The 10,776-nt window shown below is 36.6% G+C and overlaps 1 protein-coding gene across 1 annotated transcript; it reads left to right on the top strand.

Annotated features, from left to right (window-relative positions):
• The first annotated feature begins 6,220 nt into the window (after positions 1-6,220).
• LOC116043008 (carbonic anhydrase 4-like) lies at positions 6,221-10,192 on the top strand. The gene is made up of 9 exons (XM_031289504.1): positions 6,221-6,374; positions 6,741-6,813; positions 6,909-6,935; positions 7,042-7,212; positions 7,427-7,575; positions 8,317-8,412; positions 8,713-8,791; positions 9,076-9,239; positions 9,334-10,192. The coding sequence occupies exons 2-9, from the start codon at positions 6,741-6,743 to the stop codon at positions 9,508-9,510; spliced, it is 936 nt and encodes a 311-aa protein (XP_031145364.1). The 5' UTR covers positions 6,221-6,374; the 3' UTR covers positions 9,511-10,192.
• The last annotated feature ends 584 nt before the right edge of the window (positions 10,193-10,776 follow it).

Below are 10,776 nucleotides of genomic sequence, written 5' to 3'. Positions count from 1 at the left end.
AAAACTTTGATTCATAAAGATTTTTAGAACTACCAGATAGTAAATAGTTTTACTTTGGGTTGCAAACTAAAGATAAAAATGAAATAAACAATATCTTTTATCAAATTTGTCTTAGTTTAAAGGTTATATTAAATAGATACAGGTTGAAATGAGATTTCATCCTAAAAGCAGTTCATTTAATATCGTACTCTTAATGAGTTTTTGAGTTGCTATATCACAAAATTGTCTAAACTAAATTAGTTGATGTTGACGTTGAAAACACTTTTTTTTCTCTGAAAAAAAATTCTTTTTGAACTTTTGTGGCTGATAAACAGGGTTTTTGCTGTGTAACACAGGACAGTGTTAATGGCTAAACCATTAAACAGATTATTTTATGCTGCTTATTGAGTCATGAGTTTTTCGTGACTCAAATAGGAGGGATATAGTAGCAATAATAAATAAAGTGTTCACATAATTTTTGTTGATTTTAAAACTACTCTAAAGAAAATTTAGTTTTGTTTTGATTGACTTGCACTATTTGCAAAAAAACACAACCTTTAAGGTAATCTAAGGCGTAAAAGAGAACAGTTTCCAAAAACCAGTGTTTCCTTTTCAGCATATTTGTATGGATTTTATAGAGTTAAACCAGAATGAGGGAAAGAAATGCTGTTTTATAATTATTGATAATGACTAAAATGAGTAGAAGTTTTTCCAAGTGAAAATATTGATAAAAGAACAAATAATGCTTTTTGGAGTTCTGTTTTGTGCCACACAGTGCCTCGTGTGTGTCAGTCGGGTCCATCTCACCCTCCCACCAGCTGCAGGACAGACTGAGAGAAGTAGCGGGGGAGCGAGAGACCGTCCTGACCTGACACATCTGATGCATTGAGAAGTTAAGTAGCACACAGACTCACATTCTGAAAATACACACACTATTAGGAGAAGATAATTAGAAGTACTTATTTTTACTTTTAAGATAAGTATTCAGTTGGTGTATCAGGAAATGTTTAAAGTACATTTCACTGTTCGAATTTGAATTGGATTGATGAAAAGTTGATAAACTAACTGTGGTTTTAGGTAAAGCCTGACATAAACATCAGTAAACTATTTTTGGGTAAATACAGGCATAAAAAAATCCATTCAGAGACTTCCTAGAAACCAGGTTTGAAAAGGGGAATACCTTAATTTGTATTTTTCTAGTTTTTTTCAGTTGCTACATCTTTTCTGGTGAACTGTGAAAGTTGGGTGAGGTTTAGTGCTGAGCTGGTTTGAAACCATGATGATTAAAAACCATGTATCAACAACTTTAACACGGAGATTATGATTAAGACTAACATCTAAATGAAAATGTTTAATGTTGATGTGAATGCTTAAATGATGTACATTATGAGTAATGTACTGAGACAATGGTATGCACATATTCATTTAATATTTACTCTCATATATATTGAAGTTAAGAAAAACGTTTAATCATTTAAATGTTGTATTTTTGATGATGCAAAATAATACAGGAGGGAAGTTAGAGATAAAACTTACATGAAAAATAAGATATAATAGAAGTTAAAGATAAATCTTATGAACAGTAAAAAAAATAATAATATATAATATACTAATTTACTTTTGTATATAAAAGGGATAACAATTCAGTCAGGAAAAGCTTAGAGGAAACAAGAGCTTTAGAGAGATAGAGAAGTACACTGTGTGACAGTCTATGAGAGACTGGCTCAGGTTACAAGCAGGCGTTTCCAGCGAGGAGGAGTCTGCCACAAGACCTTCTGTCTCTGAGCTTTCAGCACACCAACATAAAAAAAAAAAAAAACTTGAATTGACTCAATGCATTTTAGGAAAAAGTTTAGAAAAAAAACAAAAAACCAAGAGGTTGCCCTCCAGGTCAGTTCCTGCTGGTACATTTAACAGTTACTTTCACTCAGAAGTTAATTATAGTTGTCCTACTTCTTGCCTTTATCTGAGGGATATTTAAATGATAGTTGTTTTTATTAATGGAGAAAATATGCTTTTTTCCAAAATGCCAAAAGCTGATGAAAATTGTGAACATACAAAAGTGAAAGTGCAAAAAATCTAAAATGCTGTTGATAAGAAGTTTTGAAACTAAAGCTGACAAAGACTATATATATATATATATATATATATATATATATATATATATATATATATTTGTGATTTAAATTTTGAGCTACTGTAACTAGGGAATTTCCCCAGTGGGGGCTAAATAAAATCTTTCTTATGTCATATAGGTGATAAACGAACAGTTGATTTTTTGATTTCAAAGAGAAATTATGTCATTTGCAGGAATGACTAATTTCTTCAAAATACAAAAGAGTCAGTAGCAGAGTTTAGTCAAATGCTTACAGATGCTATTGTGATCTGACATATTTGGGTTAAGGAGAATTAGAATTTTTGTACACAAAACATATGTGTATGAAATATAATGTTTTATTGTGATCAAACTGCCCGACAAATATATAGGCCTACAAGTCCAGCTGAAATGATTAGTTGCTTAAATTAATTAATTAGTTGATTGACAGAAAACTGCTTTGATCGTTTCAAAGTTTCAAAATGTGAGGACTTTTCTATATTGTTGCTTTTTAATACCTTAAGTAGATATCTTTATGATACCTTTCTTACTTAGGTAATATCCCTAATGAAATATTGCTGGTAACAGAAAATGTTTACAGTTTGGAATCAGTACTTACTTTGTCCACTATAACTATCTGTATGAACCTTGTTGAATTGACTAACCCTAATGTAACAACATTTTTTTTTGAATCAATGATAACATTGATCAGACTTTGGAAAGCAGTGTGTTTGAATGCAAAATGGAGAAAAGGACTACACACACACACACACACACACACACATGAAACAGTGGTAAAAACTTGTTGCCTACGGTTTGTCAAGTGCTAGAGGACGAACCTCTGACAACACGAAGAAACATGGAAGAAGCTATAAGAATTTATATTCCCATTCATAAGTTTGAATCCTTAAAAGTGAATTTTGTTTTGGTGATTAATTCTTAATAGATAAAGTTAGGTTATGTGATTATTTCTGTAACAGGTTTGAATCTTAAAAGTAAAATTTATTTTGTGTGATTATTTTGTAATCAAAAGGGGGGATTCTAGTGGGAACATTTTATTTTAACATTATAGTTTGATATCTTACAAGATTATCTTATATACTTTACAGGAGTTTCCTAATAATCTTTAATTTTGTTATAGACTTGGAGACTCCAAGTCTAGAAGCAACTGGCATCATAAAACCTTGAGCCTAGGTGAAGCTATTATTTGTGAAAGCTATTTTTTGTTTTTAGAACTCCTTTTTTAGATAAGGGTGAAGAAGGGCCATAACATTTTGAACTGTGTCTCCTTCTGTCTCCTGCTTTAACAGATGTTTAGGCTAAGTAGAGAGCAGGAACAGAGGGGAAAGGTAGTAAAGTCATTGTGACTGTTTATGGTGTTTTTTCATCTGCGTAGCTGCTAAACTTATCCTGGAGGGGGGTGGTTTAAGTGAGTTTTTACTATATAGATGTATGGTTTTCTAGCTGGGTCAGAAGACCTTTCAGATGTGCCATGAGTACTTGTGAAACTGTTTTCTCTGCATTTGCAAATGTAAATAAATACTCAAAGACCAAACTTTGGTTTCATTCTCAGTAACTTTTTATTAGTTTCATTACTTGTGTTTTTAATCTACTCTTCTGCTGTTAACGAGAAAAACTTCCACTACACAGTACTTAAGAATGGAATGTAGGAGGAGGCAGACTTCTTGGGTTGCAGGTTTTATGCACAGCAAGCATTTTTTTATTTTTAGTTACCTATTTACTTTTTTAAATGTAACCTTTGTAAAGTCACTTTATATGAAATGTATTGTCTGTTTTGCCCGTCTTGCCGTCTTGGCTATGTACTGATGTAATGTCCAGTCTCTCTTGTGAAACCGAAGAAAAATGTTCACACCTTGTGGACAATAAAGTTTTTCGTCTTTTTTTAGTCTTTGGAGCTAAGTGCTTATTTTTGACCCAAAATAGACATTTGCTTGTATTCGTTTCTGATTCCCTTTGATCACAGTCTCCAAGTGAGTACTGTGCTGCTGCCTGTATGGAAATCCATGTATAACTGTGTTTGACAGTGAACATCAGTGTAGTTGTGCTTGGCCTGGCTGATGCTCTGGCAGTAAACGCTGAGTGATATGAGCGGTTCAAACGGACTCTTAATAAGGTTTATCAGTGTTTTAAGCCCCCAACGTCTCCTTGGAGACTAGGATTAGGCAATGGTTATGGTTAGGGTTAGGGTTAAGGTTAAGGTTAGGGTTAGGTGCCTTGAAGTCAACGGTCGCAGCGCTGCCTGGGAGGAGACGTTGGGGGCTTAAAACACCATTGAGCCTTAATAAGTCCTCATCTGTCAGACATGTGTTGCTTGATTGGTAGATAGCTCAGTGACCTGTTTATGAAAAGTGGGATCATCTATTACACAAATCGTCTGCACTCAAGAGTCAGAAAGTCATAATTATTTCTCTCATAATTACGCTCTTTATTTTTCCTCATCCCTGTCACTCCAATTTTCTGCTTCCATTTCTTTCAGTTATTTTCTCTGTTCCTTATCATTCTCTCTCTCTCTCTCTCTCTCTCTCTCTCTCTCTCTCTCTCTCTCTCTCTCTATTTAATAATCAACAGCTAGTCCAACAAGTGTTCATTGGCATTCAGTCCAGTCACACAGGCAGTTCTACAAGGCAAAATGCTTCCAAATGTTGTGATTGTAAGTCTTTGTTGGTGCAAAAATGAAAACTAAAACTTTTAAAAACACAAATGTCGTGGTTTTGGACTTTTCTGTTATCTGTATTATGATTTATGTATGTTTCCTGTGTTTGTATATTTATTCTGTATATTTCTGTTCCGTTGTGTGAATTTATCCTGTTTTGTGCATTCTGTTCTGTGTATATTTCTGTTTCCTGTTTTATTTTGATAGTCTGGTTTTTTGTCCTATCCACTTTACTTCCTGTGTTTTCCCGCCTTTGTTGATTACCCTGTCTCTCCTAATGTGTGTCACCTGCTCCTCGCTACCTTGTTACCCAGTGTATTTAGCCCTTGTGTCTCCCTTGTCTCTTGTCAGATTGTTTTGTGTCCGTGTATGTCCTTGTCCTGTCAGTTTGTGCATTTTTTGGCGTTTTCCTGGTCAGCTCATAATCCTGTGAGGTTTTTCCCGTGGGTTTTGTGCATTCTTTTGGACTTTCAGTTTGCCTGCCTTTGGGGTCCCATTGTTGGTTTGTTCCCTGCCTTTTTGTTAATAAATCCTCAGTTTAAACCTTCTCCTGCCTGCCTGCCTGCCCTCTGTGTCTGGGTCCTATTATCCCCTGCCTTGTAACAACAAATAAACTATAATTTAAGTCTATTGGATTTTCATTCACATGCAAATGAAATAAACCGTTTTTTAAAGGATTTAAAGACTGGCAATGTTCTAGATTGTAGTTATTGATGACGGATCCAATTAAAAGACCAAATCCAACAATGAATTGATTCTTACAAGTATTGTCGGTAGCGTCAAAGTCTGAAATAGCCTAGCTTATTGTGCCATAGAGCTTCATTGTTCCAAAACTATTTAAAATGCATCAATGAGGTGTGTGTGTGTGTGTGTGCATGTCGTCCAGATGAGATGAATATGCATGGTTTGCGATGGCAGGACACACATTGGGGCTGTTGCCATGGTTAGGAGCATATTATGCTGATTGACCCATCAAATGAACTGATACATAATTTTTCGTTTCAAAAAATGGCAAATTTTAATGAAAGTTCGGCTAAGAATGTGAACTCTAAAGAACAAAATGACACCTTGAGTTTGTTTATTAATATCTTTTAGTGAATTTGAGTTAACTTAGTAAACAAATGGTCATTTTCTATTCCTTCTCTGGTGGTTACTGAAAGGAAGTCAGAGAAATGTAAAAAAAAAAAATAGCTGAGTAAAGCAGGTGTAGGCATGTCTGGATAAGGGAAAGGGAATACATTAAAAAGTTAATTTACCACACTTCTTCACAGTTTACGGCAAAAAATGTAAAATAGTAAAAATATAGATAAAATAATACCTTTTTATTAATTTCCTTTGAAATAGTCATACATACAGTATATAAGCTATACAGTATAAGGCATACAAAACCGAGGCATTAATTCTAGTTTAACTCTTACAGCAATACTGGCAGATTTATACTTCCTGTTATAAGTCATGGGTCCAACCTTTAGTGATATAACTCTTTAAAAAAAACTCTCCCTCTGATCAAACAACCGATAGAGGCGGTTTCTGAGCAGCTAGAGGATGGGCTGAGCAAATAAAAAGAGGAATGATGAGAGACTCCACAGCTATTAGCAAACGGAGAAGAGAACAGGTGCGTCAAAGGTAGGACACTCTGCTCAGCTCATGTAGCTGTGGCCAAAATACCTCCAATTGTCTAAAACGGACTCTTTTTTTTGCACAATAGGGCTCTCTGTTGTTTTCTTTCCAGTATCGTTTTCAAATTTTGCATACGTTTGAGATCATTTCAATTATTGTAAACAGTGCATATGATATTTAAAATGCGTGCGTAATTGGTTCATTGGCTTCATTGGTGTCGTGCCAATTTGAAATTCACAAAAATTAAACACGTTGATTTTATTCGCCTATTCAGACATTTGCATGGCTATAGTGCGGTTTCTTGCCGAGGGTTTAATGTGGGTGCTCATTTGTATTGGTGAAAAAAAGTTGTGAGTTTATTTGTCTGTTAAGATGAACTGGATTGTAGCTGCGGTCGCTGTGTGCGTCTTCATGCCGAGCGCCCACTGTAAGTCAAGTCCAATCGGTAGGTATTGGAACTTTTTTGTTTCATCTATAATCTACATTGACTCTTTGTAGATTGTTTTTCAGGAATGAGAAATGCGTTTTTTTCCCCTCCAGCCTGGTGTTATCATGAGCAAAACTGCAGTGAGTATAATCTCCATTTATCTCTAAATGGCCACATTATCATGTTAACATCTTCACCGCGGCTACTCTGCAGCTAGCCCACATAAAGTCTTGTTTCTATTCATAGATGACACGACTTGGCCAACCATTGCTGCTGCACATTGCAATGGTAGCCGGCAGTCTCCCGTTAACATCGTCTCAGCATCTGCCCAAATTGACTCCAGTCTGACTGCATTCACCTTTCATAACTACAGCAGCAAATCCACCATGACAATGATCAAAAACACTGGCCACACAGGTGAGGAGTGGGTTGCAGACAGACAGAAATCCTATTAAATTAATGGTGTCAGATGCTTTACTTGTATTTGGTTATGGATGAAGAAAGTATTGAGCTTTTGAATAATTTCCTTTTTGAAGTTATAATTTTCTTGAGACTTGAGAAAAATACCATTCTGGAATGTTAAGGGGGTTTTGACTTAATGGTCCATTCTGGTTTTTCCAACCCCTTCCAGTCAAAGTCAGCCTTGAACACGGTGTGATGATTTCAGGAGGAGGTCTGTCCGAGGACTACGAGAGCCTACAGTTCCACTTGCACTGGGGTAATGGCACCTCTGTCCCCGGCTCCGAGCACACCGTGGATGGCAAGCGCTATCCCATGGAGGTAGTCATTGTTTTATGATAAGCTATATACGTTAGTTTTGTCGTTATTAACTTCACATTAAACTATTTTATAATACTTTATAAGACAGCCTGCTACTTACAGGGTAATTACCTGACACCTACAGTGTAATATCGTCGTATGGATACAGATATAAACACTTAATGGATCCTACTGGTACTTAATAAAGGCCCTCAACACTCATGCATAGGGTTCGAATTATGATTTCATCTTTGTGGGGGCTATTTGTGATTTAAATAATGGTGCTGATGATTTTTAGAGACCCCCACAGGTGTATGATTTTACTGCTTTCATGGGAACTCATATTCTCTCTATGGGAGCTCAGCTCCCACTGGCTCCCACGTAATTCGAACCCTGCTCATGCAGGTGTTTTCAGTTAATTTGGCTGATTGGACCTCTTCCCAGGACTGTGTGGCTGTGTATGGACTGATTGACTAACATCTTCCTGAGTTTCTCGTTCGCTTTGTTGCACGTTTTAGGGCAGGACACATTACAGCTTCATTATTCTTATTGGTAAATGAAGATTTGTGACCTAATAAATTCCCATTAAAGCTCTGGCCACCTTTTAACATGAACAGAGGTCTAATCATCCAGAACAACTCAAAACAACTTCAGAGGCTGTACTGTACTTAAATGTTGGACTTACCCAGTAAGTGGTCGCTTATTACCCTGTAAGTATTATAAAGTCTTACCAAATATTTGTCCTTTACTTGACTCCCCCAGTTACACATTGTAAACATCAAGGCATCCTATAATCGGAACACAACTCATGCTATTGCAGACTCTACAGGACTTGCTGCTCTTGGTTTCTTGATTGAGGTGAGAAAAGATGCTTTTCAAGGTTTTGTAACCCCAAAATACTTTTAATTTATCAATCTCAAATCTCATTGCTCTATGTATCATCCACTTATTTACCTCAGTAAGTAAAATGTCAAATGCTACTTTAAAAAAGACCCTTTTGCATTCTATTTCTGTTCCTTGCAGCTGTTGGACTGCATAATTTAGGATGTTCTCTTTAGTTTGATGTGTGACTCCACTGTTTATTTATTTAAGCCTCACCCTCCCATAGAGCATTTGTTCCAAACGATTGAGCCTAATGACAATGTGTGCAATTTACAGGAAATGTCGGGTAATGCAACTGGCCAACCTGCAAGCTGGCACACCTTGAGCTCCTACCTGACAAACATCTCAAATAGCGGTAACGAGATACTTGACTCTTTTCTTGTGGAGAAGTTGATCCAGTGTGTTTGAATAAAATGTGTATTGGGTGCCCTGGTAGCTCACCTGGTTGAGCGTGTCTTTAACACAGTGGCCCAGGTTCGAGTCCCACCCGCAGCCCTTGCTGCACATCGTCACCCCTCTTTCTCCCCTTTCCTTTCTTCAAGCTATCCTATCAAATAAAGGTCAGGCAATCCCCAAAAGAAATCTTTTAAAAAAATGTGTAAAAGTTCCAGTCTCTTCAGAGTTTGTTTCTGTCCTCAGGCGACCATGTTACAGTGGCACCTGGAATTTCACTGGATGCTCTCCTGACCGGGGTGGATCGCACCAAGTATTACCGCTACCTTGGCTCCTTGACCACCCCCCATTGCAACGAGGCTGTGGTTTGGACTGTGTTTAAGGACACAATAAAAGTCAGCAAAGACGTGGTGAGTTGTTTTTTTTTCCTGGTGTGTCTTTAAGTACAATGGCCAGGACCGGTCAGCACAATTGCTCTAACAGTGCTTCACGTCTTGTTTCCAGATTGACCTCTTCAGCAAAACGGTACGCTTCTCAAACAGCACATCGCCTTTTATGATCAATGTCTACAGAGACATCCAGCCAGCGCAACGTGTCACGACACAGGCTGCCAGCTCTACTTCCAAAGCCTGCTACTCTCTGGCTCTGATGGCTCTGAGCCTGGTTCTTGGGAGGAGTTAGGGCCTTGAAAGGTGGTGGTGGTGTCTCAGCAACTTATGGTGTTGCTGGTGAATCTCTTTGCAATGAAAATACTCCTTTTTGCCATAATTTGTCCTCTCCCCATCATGTGGTTTGTCTGACTTTAGCAATGTCCACATTGTTAATACATAAAGTATGCAATGAACTACTCATTCTTAGTCCCCTAAATTCAGAATGTAGGATTCAGTATGCACATAAGATCACAACCAAGCAAAACTGAGCCTGCCACAAGTACTTGCAATATAGCTCTATGCATTAATAATGTTAACGTGATGATGGCTGCCTCGCTCTGATGTGGTAGTCCATCATAATGTTTCTGTAAACAATGATTTATTCATTATTAGAGTTTTAATTGGTTGTATGCATGATTGCACCTCTTGCTTAATAGATTTATGTTAGACATGATTCACACAAGAATTTAGAATGTTGTATTGAGAATAGAAGCACAGCTCATTGTCTGTTTCTGCACTGAAAAAAGATACGCACATGCACTAAGTTCACTGGGTATTAATGGTAGTATAGAATTCTGGCAATGTAATTTTGAGTGTGTAAGTATCGAGTTGCATTGCAATTTGCCGGCATGTATCTGTCTAATGAATTGCAACTCAAGTCTGTACAAATAAATGTTGCAGAGTAGGATTTCATTTTCAATTAGATTTTTATACTGATTCATATTTACTGCATGTATCAGAATGCTTTAAATGAATGTTGGAAAATTTCTAGTGAGTAAACTTCTTTTCTTTTTTAAATGGCATTATGTAACAGCATTATATTTGCAAAGTTGCACCTGGACTGAACTTGAACCAGACATTTGAGGCGGGGTTATTAAGAGGACTTGACCTTATTGTTCACAAAACAATAGATGGCATAAAAGCCTGTTGTACTTATCGAACAAGGTGTACTTTACTTCAAGATCACTTTAATTTTTTTTTTTTGTTACCTCATTTGAATTTTAGTGTCAGTAACGCTAATCATCAAACTAGAACATTCCTTGAGGGCTTTTCATTCTTTATCCTATACTCCATGAGCATCTGATCATGCGTTAGAGTTCCGAAGTTCAGATGTAGCATGATCACATTTTAATTCTAAGTCGCTTATCTTTTTTTATAAGTAACGTCTGTGAGGATGCAAGTGTTTCTCATTCCTCAGCAGCTTAGAGCTTATCTAGACATTTCCCACTTGAAGAACAAAATAAATACTCCTAATATCCTATTAATTTATTCCATGTTTAAAAAAAAAAAAAAAAGA

The sequence above is a fragment of the Sander lucioperca genome, chromosome 4, assembly GCF_008315115.2.
Source record: "Sander lucioperca isolate FBNREF2018 chromosome 4, SLUC_FBN_1.2, whole genome shotgun sequence".
Classification (NCBI taxonomy): domain Eukaryota; kingdom Metazoa; phylum Chordata; class Actinopteri; order Perciformes; family Percidae; genus Sander; species Sander lucioperca.
This window is presented reverse-complemented; position numbering and strand designations above follow the sequence as displayed.